This window comes from Telmatherina bonti, assembly GCF_933228915.1.
Source record: "Telmatherina bonti genome assembly, chromosome: 4".
Taxonomy (NCBI): domain Eukaryota; kingdom Metazoa; phylum Chordata; class Actinopteri; order Atheriniformes; family Telmatherinidae; genus Telmatherina; species Telmatherina bonti.
Window position 1 is genome coordinate 22,048,309 of NC_136622.1, and position 15,101 is coordinate 22,063,409.

The 15,101-nt window shown below is 40.6% G+C and overlaps 1 protein-coding gene across 1 annotated transcript; it reads left to right on the plus strand.

The window, feature by feature from the left end:
• Positions 1-758: 758 nt before the first annotated feature.
• Positions 759-9,565, plus strand: arhgap4a (Rho GTPase activating protein 4a; the record flags this gene model as incomplete). Its single annotated transcript, XM_079239297.1, has 21 exons — positions 759-825; positions 1,008-1,179; positions 1,295-1,457; positions 1,614-1,676; positions 1,920-2,048; positions 2,138-2,266; positions 2,349-2,570; positions 2,674-2,775; positions 3,380-3,559; positions 3,712-3,796; positions 4,281-4,308; positions 4,443-4,542; positions 4,696-4,756; positions 5,090-5,167; positions 5,263-5,391; positions 5,474-5,579; positions 6,877-7,104; positions 7,196-7,251; positions 7,337-7,568; positions 8,243-8,291; positions 9,012-9,565. The coding sequence occupies 21 exons, from the start codon at positions 759-761 to the stop codon at positions 9,177-9,179; spliced, it is 2,547 nt and encodes an 848-aa protein (XP_079095423.1). The 3' UTR covers positions 9,180-9,565.
• Positions 9,566-15,101: the final 5,536 nt, after the last annotated feature.

Here is a 15,101-nt window from a genome sequence, read left to right on the forward strand (position 1 = left end):
TGAAAGCTGCTTGATGCGTCGACAATGAGCTTATTTCAGACATGCTGCATGATAAAAATGGTAACCAGGGAAACTAAAGTTTTCTGAGGCTTGTTTATTTTATTCAAAAATAGAGTTAAACGCATCATGTTCAGCCAAAACTGAACCACAACTTGCTCATTAACATAAGAGTCAAATGCTGATGAGTTATTGTAATTGGAAATGCAGAATGTACTCTGAGTGCATCAGTACTCATGAGTGTCACAGGCAGAAAACCACCTGTTGTCTTCAGAGCAAACATCCCCACAGAGTTGTATGCCTTCTGGTTCAGTCTATTTTTAGGGTAACTAAGATGTTGTGAGAGCTATTTTTGCACCTTGTGCAATTCTGCAGTGACCCGTGCAGTGGGCAACACATGCCAACTGCTTTTCTAGTTGTCTGCTGATGAAGAAAGCACAGCACAGGGTGACCAGTTTGAAGAGATGTGTTACAGTAAGATGAGCATGCTCTCTTTTCACTCTTTCTGTGGCAGCAGGAAGTTGGTGTGGTCGGTAGAGGTTGGAGTATGAGAGTTTGTGAAGAGGCGTGTGAGGTGCTGCAGTTGGGCACAGGCATGGACTTTGGTTAGCAGCCTTGTCCGGCATAAAGAACAGAACGGTCTGCATGCGCCCAAATCGCACATGACCTCCATGAGAGAGGAACATAGTTTATGCTTTTCCCAGTGGTGATACAGGAGTATTCATTTATTTTGCACAGAATTCCATCCTGTTGGAGCAACAATGGCTTCTCATGTAAAACTCAGGAAGGAGAGGGTGGGTGTGGTGGACTACGACACACAAATCAAAGGTAAAGTAGCTTATCAGTCAATTCTGTTAACCTCTTCTCTTTTGCTCTTCTGTGGAAAGTCCTCATAAAATCTGTTTCTCACCTCCCAACAGGACTCTCAGACTGAGTCATGCTCTGTTAGAATTCTGTCACTTTTTTTTCTTTTGCTTTGCCGTTTATTCTGTCTTCTCTTTATGTTTCAGAAGTGCGCTCCCAGCTTGTAGACCAACTAAAAGTGTTGGACTTGCAACTTGAGCATAAGACCCAACAGCTACAAGACCTCACAGACTACCTACGAAGACGGGGTGAGATAGAAAGCGAGTACGCCCGCTCCTTAGAAAAACTTGCTGAAAGATTTACTTCCAGAACAAAGAGGTAAAGGGAATCCTGCACATTAAGTAAATATGGTATTTCAGCATTTCAGGATGTTAACCTGCAATTTTAAAAAAAGGTCTTCACTGTAAAACTTTTTGTTTGTTTTTGTTTTCAGGAAGGAGCTCAGCACTCACTCAGTCTCCCAAGTCTGGCTGGCTCTGCTGTCTCAGACCCGGCAGGAAAGTAAGGACCACAATGTGCTCAGTGAGAGTTGCAGCAACTTTCTCATCCAGCCTCTCACACACTGTCTGGAGTACACACAGCGCCTTGCCAAGAAGGTACAATCTCAGCCCACCTGCAACAAACTCCAAGCTTATCAGTTTGGGACAAGTCTTTTTCTCTTCAGTGTAACTGGCCTGACATTGAAAAGATCAAGGCTCACTGTGTTCCCTGTGTGCCATCTGTAATATTTAGTCTCAACATTGTGTTTCCAGAGCAAAGACATCTGTACTCAGCTACAAGACGGCTTGCTCAAGGTTACTACAGAACTGCAGACTGTAAGTGAGAAACCCACTGCCCAAAACATTTTCCACTTCCTGAGCATGCAGAGAAAAGCATTGCCCTGTGTGTGTGTGTGTGTGTGTGTGTGTGTGTGTGTGTGTGTGTGTGTGTGTGTGTGTGTGTGTGTGTGTGTGTGTGTGTGTGTGTGTGTGTGTGTGTGTGTGTGTGTGTGTGTGTGTGTGTGTGTGTGTGTGTGTCTCTCTCTCTCTCTCTCTCTCTCTCTCTCTCTCTCTTTACAGGCTTGGCGCACATACTACCAGTACCACTCAGATTATATGAGTGCAGAGGGGAAGCTGAGAGAAGCAGAGAAACAAGAAGAAAAACAAAAGCAGAGTGCTGCTAAGAAGCTGGAGAGGTTGATAGAAAAAGTAAAGTAAATCTTTTGTGTGGTACTGTGTGCATGCACATTAATCATTGAGTGCTTTGATATCTCACTTACTATGTTTATATATTATAGAGGCAAATAAAAGTTCAGGAGATACAGCTGAAATGCAGCAAGGCCCGAAATGAGTACCTCCTAAACCTAGCTGCAGCCAATTCCTCCATGAATAAGTACTACCTTCAGGATGTCTCTGCTCTCATAGACGTGAGTTCTTCTTCTTTCAACATAGATTTGTGAAACTCGCATGAATAGGTGATATCTTGCAGACCATTTTTTGTCCCCTAAGTGTGCAGATATAGGGTACCACATCTCTCTCGGCCGGGTGATGCAAGCCTATTTATCCAGACGGTGGCAGGCCCACGAGAACCTGGGCACTGGTCTGGAGAAGCTCCAGGGGGCTGTGTCTGGACTGGACCAGTGCCAAGACAGAGACGCCCTTCTACAGGACCACTACAACACCTTCTCTATGCCTCTTCGCTTCCCATACCAGCCACATGAAGGGGACCAGGTGTGTATTTGGAGGTAATAATCTAAAAGTGTGTATGTGTGTGTGTTTGCTTGTTGTTATCTTCTTTTGGCCCATGACCTAGTTTAAGTCTTGTGTTTCTAAGGTTTCTGAGGTTAGTGCAGAGTTTGAGATGAGATGCGAGTTGGAGATGCGATTCAAACAGATCCAAACCCGACTGAAAGCCGTCACCCAGGAAACGGAGGAGGTAAAGTGCATCACACCGCGCTTCTCACATAGCTGGGATGTCTCCAGTAGAGGTTAACCTGATTTAATGCAAAATAAATACTTTTCTCATACATTATAGATAAACCTTTTGTCACCTTCTAACATGCTGTGTTGGAGCCCCTGTTTTGTTTTTTGTTTTTTTGTTTTTAAAGGCCTAATCTCACAAAGCCTAAATCTGCTCAGATTGATCTAAAATAGCAGAACAATAGTAAATTACTCATTGTATGTTTTCAAATGTGAATATAAGGCAAATGTAGTTTATGATGATTTGATATGATGATATTTACTGGAAGAGAAAGATGGGCTGCAAATTTTAGGCAGACAAGGAGCAGCATCATTAGTTGGGAATAATTGTATGATTTGGACTTTGGGTTGTCTGACTCTTTTGATCTATCACCTGCACAATAGGTGAAAAATGACAGGGAAAAAAAACCATTTTACCTCCTTAAAAATTAATAACAAAAGATTTTTGACAGTTTTTGTATTTAGTATTTCTGTGTTAAAAGCGCATACATCTGAGTCATCAGACCTTTGTCAGAAGTGCTGCATCCACTTCAGCTGATGTGAGACTCACTTTCACACAGGCTAGTAAAAGCATGTCATCAGCCCAGTCCTCTCTGTTGGTGGGCATCAGTGATGATGATCTGGAGCCCAGCAGTGGTTGTGGGCCCTCTCAGGAAGGCAGCACAGAGAATTTGACTGTCAGACCCAGTGTAACCCGACGGAGGGCAAACCTGCAAGAAATAGAAAATATCTACTTCACTGTGAGTTGTTCGTTTTTTTTCTTTTTTTTTTTTTTTTTTTTTTTTTTTAGGTTGTAAACCAGAGTAGTTCACTTTTAAAGTTGAATTGAATTGAAATTAAAGACTTTCACTATGATGAATAATGAGTTTTTTCTCACAATTTCCTTTTACAGAGAGTAAAAGAATACCTTGTTGGCACCTCCTTGGTATCCAAGCTCAAAGCAAAACACGACCTGCTTAAAGTTGCTGTGGAAAAAGGTATTGCACCTCCATTTACAACCATTGTTTTTTATATTCAGTCCAATTCATGGCCACAGAGGTGATGCCTATCTTACCTGGTCATCAGTTCAAAAAAACACCACTCACACTTTATTTTTGTGGTCAACTGTAAAATTAGCAATTAACCTAATATGACTAGTGGTGGGAGGAATCCAGAATACACAAAGAATCCATGCTTGAGTGGAAACTCAGGAACCTCCATGCTGCGAGACAATAGTGTCAACCACTTTCAGCCCACTTCTGTGTTTCTCACATTACAGTACAATAAATCTAACTACTGACACAAAGTACTATTTAGAAACGGTTGATGTACAGCAGGGTTCATTTTACACCAGTCATGTTCCTTTTTCCCGTTTTTTTTTTTTTTTTGTACACAACCTGTTCGAGTGTTAGATTACTTTTTTTGGTCTGTGTGTGTGAGTGGTTCTGAGTCATTCTTATTAAATATTCTGTTTTTTCATAGCTGAAGCATCAAATGGACATCAACCCAGGTATCACCATGTTTTTAAGCATTCTTGGATGTTATTATTATTATCATTATTATTATTATTATTATTATTATTATTATTACATTATTTACTATGACTACACAATACTGTCTCCCCCATTGTGATGTGTTGTGCAGACACACTGGAAAGTCTTTGCGCATCAGAAGGAATCAGTCAAGTGCTTATTTGATGCACAACCACAAGCTTTTCAATGGAGACATGTTGTCCTTCATACAGGTAGCTACTGTCTTCATTTAGTCAGCACTCCATCTTGATTTTTAACATGTTACTTTTTTTTATTGAATTCAGTATAAAAAGTTATTTTCCCAGTTTTAGTCAACAGTGATTTATCTTGTTGGTGAATCTTATTGCTAAATTTGTTTTATTCAGGCATCGGGCCAGGAGATTCCAGTTGTTGTGGAAAGCTGTATTCGCTTTATCAACCTCAATGGTGTGTATTCATAACTGAAGTAACAGTAAACCAGTAGATGCATGATTGTTCCTCTGATTTACAAAAAAAGAAAAGTTTATTTTAAGCCCTGAGAGAGTTCCTGTTGTTCATATTAAGACTGACAGAGCAGGTATAATGGAGCAACACTGGTATGTATGGGTGGCAAGCAACAGATAAAACATGTCAGTGGCAAAAGATGCTGTGTGTGTGTGTGTGTGTAAATATATTTACACACTTTATTTAATGAATGTATACATGTGCAAGTGTGTGCATGTGTATATGTTCTCAAGTAGTTTAGAACATCGGACTTACAGTACAATGTCTGCTCATCAGGTCTTCACCATGAAGGAATTTTCAGAGTGCCAGGATCTCAGATGGAGGTTAATAACCTGCGGGATGCATTTGAGCGAGGTAGACCTGCGGATCTATTCAGACAACCTTCATCTCGAGCTCTTACTGTGGACCAATGATAATGTGAGATAGTGTGCTACTGGCTTCTTCTCCAGGTGAGGACCCCTTGAATGAACAGAGGTATGATCTGGACTCTGTGGCTGGAGTGTTAAAGCTCTACTTTAGAAGTCTGGAGAATCCACTCTTCCCAATGGACAGCACCAACCAGCTACTGGAGCAAGCCCGTAAGTGTACCAATGTGGATGTGAGGAGTGTGGATACTGATGCACTGTAACGACTTATCTTTCATTAATCATGCTTTCTCAGAAATAAAGAACGAAGGAGAGAGAGCAGCTCAGCTCAAGACGATCATCTCTTCCTTTCCTGAGCCCATCATTGTTGTCATGAGATACCTCTTTGCATTCCTTCATCAGTGAGTTGTAGCCACATTAATTAACCAAAAGACCATGTATTCACTTCTACATCATCTGAGCTTAGATTGCAGAGGCAACAGTTTCAGAAGGGAAACCACTGTATCCCATTCCCAAGCCAAAATCTTCAGCTCCTCCTGTATAAATTTTGAGGCAGGCAATTTTCCCAGGTCAGAAAGGAATCGTGGGGCCCATTACCTCTAATGGGAGTTCACTATGAAACCTCTTAATCAGATGCCCTAAACCATCTCTGACTGATTCTTAAGCAGAGAGCCTCTACTCCAAGCTCCCCCTCAGGTGCTCAAGCTGCTCTTCCTATTTCTAAGGCTGATCCCAGACACTTACACTAAAATAATTTCAGCATTTTATGTCTTCATTCTAATTTTGGGTCCAGTAAATTAAAAGCAGTCTTTTGATTCGACTCCCTCTTTACAACAATGTTCTTGTTGTAACATCACTACTGATGCTAAACCCATCTGCCCACAATGTTATTGCCCCAAGAGTTTTTCTCTTACCTGGAAGTAGCATTCCTTTTTCATTTAACAACCACTGGCTCGGATCATCCCAGACCTCCATGCAACAGATGTGGGTCACCCAAAAGAGTCCCACAAAATCCACATCCTTCAGCATCTTGGAGAAAATTTGAGCGATCACACTTGACCAACCACCATCAAGGGCCTTTTTTGTATTTTTAACGCTCAGCAACCTCTGCAGAGGCAATGAGTGCATCTCTCGTGGATCTTCAGACTATGCTGGCAAGATAAAAGAGCTCCTCACGGTATTCTTTCAAAATGCACCTTAAGAATGCACCTTGATTGGATGTGTGTTTAAAAAAAAAAAAAAAACACACGCTCAGTGTTAAGTAGTCATGCTTTAGACTCCTGATGAAGTCAGGTGTGAAGGGAACATTCTTATCATTGAGAGATTGATATCTTCTGTAAAATAAGTTTTATTTTTTTTAAAAACTAAGGGGATAGACTATAACATAGCAATGCAAGCAAGACAACTCATGAGTCTCATTCAAGTACGAAACCTTAAGCATGAAAAGATATAGAAAAGTGAAAGACTAATCTTGCAAGAAATCTTGCTTTAAATCATTTTAATGTATTTTATTAGCAGGAATTTCAACCGGGATTGCCCACATTTTTCCACTCCAGATGTACTAAACATTGTGCAAGTTGGGTACTTGTAAAATCAGGAAAGAAGAAAAAGTAATTTGCCTATTGTAATGCGTGCCTCTTAGCATATTTGTTTTGTCCTTGTGTCACTCTCCATCTCCTCAACACTCCCTGCTTCCAGTGTATCTGAGTACAGTGACGAGAACATGATGCAGCCCTACAACCTGGCCGTGTGTTTTGGGCCCAGCCTGGTAAGAGGGTCTCAGGATGATGATGTAGTAACCCTGCAGCCTCAGATCAACAACCTGGTAAAGAGCATCATCATTCAGCATGAGAGCATCTTCCCCAGTCAGACTGAAGTACAAGGGCCAGTGTATGAGAAGTGCATGACGCTTGAACAGGTTGACTGGTATGGTGAAAAATGTTTGAACATAATGTATAAGTTATGGAAAATACATGTGGTGGAGTTCTTCTATGGGGTCATTTGTCTCTTTCTACAGTGAGCCCATTATTGAGGAAGGAGAAGGAGACACAGAGTACACAAATAGCAAAGATGGTAAGTTTAGTTAATCAATTTTTAGCAACTCAACTAAAACTGACGATGCTGTGATTGAATAAAATGCAACGATTCCTCATGACAGATTTGGAATTGGGATACTCTGCTAATGATGGCCCAGGTGTATCTTCAGCACCTACACAGACTAAAGCAGAACGTCCCCGAGCCAACAGCAGTGGCTCTATAGACCATAACAGGATACTGGCTGGACCAGCAGGGAGCGGAATTCCCTCTGCTGGAAAAATGACTCTTCAGATTCCAGTTGGGCCGCAAGGCAAGCCAAGGAGGATGCACTCTCCTGTCTCTGTGCACAGAGAGTAAGTAATGACACCATATGACAAAAATGTTGAAATGACTGGATAAATAAATGAAGATGCTTGCTCATTTTACTGAAAGTATGTGTTACATAAAGAGATATGATTCATCTTATTTACCTTAATATTGAAAGCTTTTTAGTCTTCATCTTTTTAATCATTTCTTTAAAAGACACCTTTTTAGTTTCTTTATTTGCTTTTGCATTTGTGCACTGCTCTGTGTTATTTTATATTTGAATCATCTTAAATTTATAATTTCCCCTCATCATTCTTCCCCAAACCTATTTATAACAGTGTAATATGTTTATGCATTTCTGCTTCATTATATAGAGGACTCTTACACTAAATTTATACCCTGCACTTCTCCTTCAGTCCCCACAAGTGTGGGACCAACATTTGTATGACCAGTGCTGTTTGGCAAGAAGTTGACCTGATGGTCCAATCTGAAAGAGTTTCATCACATGAATATTGAGGCAGAAATGAAGAGGAAACCATTAACTTAATGACCCCATACTGAAATGCAAAGAATAAGTAATTATATGAAATACTTTAAAAATTGAAACAAAATGAAATTGATAGATCATTATCCACTTATCCATGGATCATTTGCAAGAAAGATTGAACTGAGTTTCTGATCCTTTTTTTTATTTATTTTTTTTTTTTTCCCCTGCACACAGATTTCAACAACACTCTTCCTCTGAAGACATAGTTGTGCAAGTAGACAAGGTTGGTCTGTCTGTCTGGTTTATCATCATGGTTTTAGATTAGACATGTATTACAACAGATTATCATAGAAAGCGTTTATTTAGAGTAAGAGTTTTTGGCTGAACATTTTTCTACTGAGGCATCTGCAATCCTCAGCCTTGGGGGCGGCTGTAGCTCAGGAGGAAGAGCAGTTGTCCTTCAACTGGTAAGTTGAAGGACATTTCAGGCTTCCCCTGAAATGCCGAAGTGTCCTAGGGCAAGACACTGAACCCCAAACTGCCCCCCGATGTGCCTATCGGGGTATGAGTGTGTAGAATGAGTGTGTGTGTGAATGGGTGAATGTGACAAGTAGTGTAAAGCGCTTTGAGTGGTCTGTATGACTAGAAAAGCGCTATAGAAGTACAAGTCCATTTACCAATCCTAAAATTTTAAACTCTAATGAAGAGTCTAATGAAGAAACTTTTGCAAAAAGTTTTTTCAAATACTTTGAAGCTTGTTAGAAAAGTATTCCTGATGAACTGATGTAGTGTCTACACATAACTAATCGCCAGAGAACTCATGAGTTTATCTCTATTTAAACTGAATAAAGCATCATATATGACAGTTATAAAGACAGCTTTATTATAAATAAATGTATGATCAATAACACCAAAGCTCAAAAGCAGAGAGTGCAGGAAACTGTGACAGTTTTGTTCTTCGTTTTTTTTCTTTCATCACAACTGTTTTATCATGTTTTTGAAGGAGGTCTGTCGCCACATGGATTCAGTCTTCAAGGAGCTTCTCATACGACAAGCACAACTGGAACCCTCCTCCTGTGTTTCGGCTCCTTCTACACAAGCTCCCCAAAAAAAGGGGAAGCGAGATGGACGAAAGGGGAAAGGGATTTTTAAAACAGATCCATTAGACTGAAAGCACTAAAATCAGCATGGTTTTAAAAAAAAAATTTTTTAAAAAAGGGGGGAGGGAAGATGTTAATAAAAACCGAGGTGTCGTGTGACGGGCTTTGACAATAGCTTTCAGCACATCTATTTTTGAAATCACTGACCTAGACCCTTCTCTGAAGAACCCCCATGACTGGTTTAGGTTTATTTTCTTTAATTTTGTCAGTACTAGCTAAACTCAGCCATGTACTCGATAGTAAAGCCCTGCAGCACTGCAGACCAAAAGAAAGATGTCAAAACTGTGAATTATATTAGGTGCATTAGGTCACAATTTTTTGGGTACAGCTAAATGTGTTTGTAAAACTTTGTCTGCATAGGTGTTGATGTTAAACTGCTTTGAAAGTATGAAAAATTTTCCCCATAGTTTTTAATGATTATACACAGATTTACAGACATTCATCCTGTGATTTAGACAAAAACAGAAACCTGTGAAAACTGGAAGGAGTTGTGTATGTTCTTTATTTTAAACTTGTTTCAAACTTTGATTATTTTGTACATATAATAAATAATTTGCTCTTTCCTCTATGATTTTTATTTTAAATAAGTAGAACAAACATGCACTTTGATAAGATTTATGCAAACATCATGGTACAAGGTGGTTTAGGAAGAATTTCCTAGATGCACTAGTGGCAGGTCTGGCGGGCTCTACAGAAGTAATTGGCACTTACCTGCCGAGAGTCAACTTTGAGTTCAGTGTGTGTCCAAGAATACATTAACATGTGATGGAACTGGGAATTGATGGATTCTTCAGTCAGAGCTTCATTTAGAGCTCATTTAAAAGTCTCTAACTGGATGTCTCAGCTACATGCTTAAACTTTTTCATTTAGAGCAAACTTCCACATAAATAACACAAAATATTCTGAGGCCCTTAAACTGAAAAGTTCCCTCCTTAGTACATCTTAGGATTCGTGACAAAATAACGTGACAAAAAATGGAACCTTAACAATTGACTTTATTTTACAAAGTCCTGCAGATTTGTGGGTATTACTCGGAAGGGCTAAATGAGGATAAGCAAATGTTCAAATTCAAATGAGTTTATCTGTATATTGTTCGTGTGAAAACAGCTAAAAACATTTGGAAGCATTCTGATTACAGCTGAATAAATCTTGTTTAAATAGTGTTGGTTCTGCATTTTTCCCGCGTACTCTCTTGTAAGAACATCTAAGCAACACAATCCTAAGTCTTCAGTCAACTAAACTAATGACTGTGTGAGAGTCAGATTCCCATGACCTCTCCAGTAGGCCTATTCTTAAAAAGTTGAGCTGTTTATCTAAGGGTCTACACCCTGGATGGAATTTGCGTTGTTTTTTCTAATTCATGTACAAAAAAAGAAGAAAAAAACTTTAATTGGAGACTTGTTTCTCACGGCAGGGAAGAATTATAATTAATCAGGTTGCAAATAGTTTCACAAATAAGTTGTAACAGTTTCCATTACATATTTGTAACACCATTTGATGGCAGAAATAAAAGTGGCCTCTGTTCCAATCAATCAGGCTTGAGAATAAAGGGGGGGGAAAAAAAAAAGTGATTATTATTAAAAGTGGCAAGCAACTATACTTTCCTCTTAACATGATCTGTCTTAATTTCATAGATAATTAAAAGCATATTCCACCTACTAATCAGAAAGACAGAAATCAAAGGCATCATCTTTATTTCAAATACTCATCCTAATCATTCATTCATTCATTCACCAAACGACATCATCAGTCTACTTTCAGATGACGTGTCGAGCAGGGATCAATACTCGTGTTCTTGGGGAAGCATTTCGAGGTGGATGGTAGCTGACGCCGGATTAGAGCAGCTGCGATGGTTGGGAAGAGCGTTCGCAATTCAAACAAGCAGATTATCGTTTGTAAATAACTAAAACTTTACCTTGAAATGGATGATGAGGATGGAGGAGGTGGTGGTGGTAGGAGCGGTTGTTGGGAGGATGCTGAAAAACGGAGATCTAAGAAAAGGAGCAAGCAAAGTTCGTTGTCTCAGGAGTCTGATCAGGAGTCGGGCTCAGGAGGCGCCCCAAAAGTGACAAGAGTAGAAAGGCGAGATGAGTTTAAAACAATTCTAAAGCTCAGAGAGGGCAGTTTCCACTCTATGAATCCTCTCAAACTAGCAGGGATGCTGAGGGACGAGTTGGGGAAAATTAAGCATGCACAAATTTTGAATGATGGCAAATTGCTCGTATTTTGTACGTCTGCGTCTCAGGCGGCCACCGCTGCTGGGCTGGTAATGCTGGGAGATAGGCCTGTGGAAGGATTTGTCCCTGGGAAAAAGCCGGGCGTTAAGGGTGTAGTGTATGGTGTATCTTTGGAAATAGCGATGGATGAGTTGGTTAAAGGAATCGAAAATGTGAAAGTGATTAGTGCTGATCGCATTAAAGTCTTTAGAGATGGGGCGAGACATGATACAGGAGTTGTGGTGCTTACATTTCGAGATGAGGTGCTGCCTGAACGAGTTTACTTGGGATGTGTATCTTATAAGGTGCATCCGCACAGAAGGCCGCCGCTGCGCTGTTTTAAGTGCCAGCGCTATGGGCACATAGCTGCTGCATGTCGGGGTGTACGAAGGTGCGGTAAATGTGGCGGAGACCACGAGTTTGCTGCGTGTAAGGTAAGTTTACTGAAGTGTGGAAGTTGTGGTGGAGGCCATGTAGCCGGCAGCCGGGACTGTGAGCGATATAAGCAAGCTGTGAAGGTGCAGCAGTACAAGGATGTAAGGGGAATCTCCTATGCAGAGGCTGCAAAACAGGTAAGTAAGCAGAGTGCAAGTGCTGAGGCAAAGAGCCATGGGCTCTCGATTCCCCAAGCTGCTGAGGTGTCGGAGGACACAGTGGTGATCAATAGGGTTAATTTCCTGGCTTTCATTGTGGAAGTAATCAGTAGTGCAAAGTTGTGTAAAAATAACTCTGATGTGTGGTGGATGCGGCAAACCGGGCCCAAATTGGCGGGATTGAGCCAGCTGCTCTTCATAGACTAGTGTTTTCTAGTAGGGCCAACATTGATGGAGTGCGACCGGAAAATGGAGATGATATTTAGCCTTCTTATGATTTTTATTGTCCAGTGGAACGCGAGAAGCCTCACAGCTAATGGGCAGGAATTTAAAAAGTACGTGGAAGAGCTGAGTGATAGGCCTCATGTGATGTGTGTTCAAGAGACGTGGTTAAAGCCAAATTTGAACTTTGTTGTGCCAAGGTATGTTTGTTTACGCAAGGATAGGGTGAATGGGTCGGGTGGGGGCTGTGCAACTTTTGTTCAGGAAGGAGTTCAGTATAGGAGGGTTAATGTGACTACGGAGCTTGAGTGTGTTGTGGTGGAGATTTGGTGTAGGTCAGGGAAGTTTTCCCTTATCAATTTTTATAATCCTTGTCTGCCTCTAGATGGTGAAAAGTTGGAAAGAATAATGGAACAAGTGCGCCCCCCAGTGATGTGGCTTGGTGACTTCAACGCTCATAACCCTTTGTGGGGCAGCAGTAGTAGAGACCGTAATGGAGTGATTGTTGAAGACTTGATAGATAAGTATAATTTGGTGACTTTGAACGATGGAAAACCAACCCGCTTTCAGGTGGGTAATGGAGAACCATCATGTTTGGATTTATCTTTGTCGTCAGGTGAGCTAGCTAGGTGTGGGCGGTGGGATGTTTTAGACCGCACTTCTGTAGGAAGTGACCATTTCCCCATCTGGATCAAGCTCGGAGCTGATGCACAACTTGACCATAGTAATATTGTAAAGAGATTTAGCTATAATAGAGCTGATTGGGACTCCTTTTTGGATCATCTGTCGACTGGAATGGAGGAGATAGACAGTAAGGGCAGCATTGAAGAATGGAATCGGTCCTTTTGTAACGTGGTTAAAAATGCTGCAGAAAAGTCCATCCCATTTAAAGGGCAGACGGAAAAAAGAAAGATGGTGCCGTGGTGGAACGAGGCCTGCAGTAAAGCAGTAAGAGCGCGTAATAATGCGTTTAAAAAATTAAGGAAAAATCCCGTTGAAAGTCTTGCAGTTGAGTATAAAAGAAGGCGTGCTGAGGCCAGGAGGATTATTAAGAATGCCAAGAGGGAAAGCTGGCAAAAGTTTTGTGGGACCCTGTGTAGGGAGACTCCGTTTAGTCGGGTGTGGAATCTGATTCATCGTATGTGTAGTAAAACTATGCCTCTATCAATTACTAATTCAATTTTAATTACCTCGGAGCACCACTCATCACTTTTACTTAACTTAAGATTCAGGAGGATGAGAAAAACCTGAAATATACTTAATTCAATAAACACAGTCTCACTTAAAGTAGTAAATTCTCAGAACGAATGAACCAGAAATTGTACATTCAGAAATTATGACAAGAACGGATGAAGTGATTATACATATTTATTACAATGATGGTAAACATACAGCAGTGAAAATGAGCAATGATGGAGAGGTTATTGGTGAGATGGTCAAGTGAATTTGTTTACAGGGATTTTCATTTATGATAGTAATAATGAGAGGTAAAAATGAATTGAATGAAATGGGGCAGAAAGGAACTGGTTGGAATTGAAGCAATTAAATCGGTATCGTTATTTCATTTAAATCTTTGTTAAAATTATACTTAGTGTTTGGATGAGAATTCAAATTCATACTTTGGTTAAATTTGATGTACTGTTGAACACCACAAGTGATATCAAAGCGCTATGAAGATCCTACTTTTTCCCGCTGGGTCAGTTGATGGAGCCGGCGGACCGGGTGGTTCTGTCCTGGACTGCAAGTCTCCGGGAAATGGACCTTCTGGCGTCGGGAGAAGTAGGTCTGGAGCTGCTCTGATGAACGGGTTGGGATCTCTGTCCAGCAGAATCCCAGAGCCAAGGGCGGTGTTTCTCGTACTCAAATTATTCCAAAGGTTGTGTTCCACGCGTACTGTCTGAGGGTAGGCAGTACTTGTACAGACGCAAAAATTAGTGGAACTGCGGTTCTGGTGAATTACTGATCTCAAAAAGGAAAAATAAAAATGTTCGCTGGGTAAACTTAAACAAGGCTTGTTTTGCCTTCAACACAAATATTACTTTTCTGTTCGAACTTATCTCGTTAAGATCTTACGCACACAAAGGAAGAGAGATGGAGTAAACTTATGAGAACAAAGAAACAGCTGCGTACAGCGGAAAGTTGCGAGAGGGCAACGAAATTAAGTCAAAGTACAAGAATCACGGCGATCGAGAGTCAAGGGCCGAGAGAGAAGAACAAGGGCGGACAAAAACAAAAGAAGGGGGCTAAGTCCAGAGCGCGGGTCCATTTAACTGGACCCTTCCTCCTAGGTCCTGACCAATCACAAACCACTAATAGTCAGAAGGCTGGTCAGTCTTACCCAATCAGGTCAGCTTTGATTGTTAACCAAGAGGGTAGGAGTGATTCAGGTCTTATTTCACTGCGGGCCCTGGTTCCTTTCTCCCATTTCATTAACATGATCATGATAATCAAATTATTAACTTTGTTTCTTAGCTTTAAGCATGGCAATCAACATTCTGGGGACTCATGCAGATGTTTTGTTTGCTTGAAAAGGGAACATTTACCAATAGTAATACTTTTACACATGAAACCCAATTGTTGCATATTTCACATATTTCTTATCAAGTGTGGATTAATCCATTGGCATGACTTGTCTTCCTCAGCCGATGAATCCTGAAAGAGTGTTACATTCTTATCCATTCCTATTATTTGCTTAACAGGGGTTCCAAACTTGGAAAGATATATCCAACATTATGTAGTAAAGTGTTCATGATTGATTCTGATGTGTGATCAGTTCAAGGATTTAAATCACATATGAGAATGAATAAAAAGGGAAACTTCAGTCAAACCTATCAACAAAAATCATGTAGGCTACATTAAACCAGTTAGTGAAAGGAGATTTAAGACACAAAGAAGTGCATCT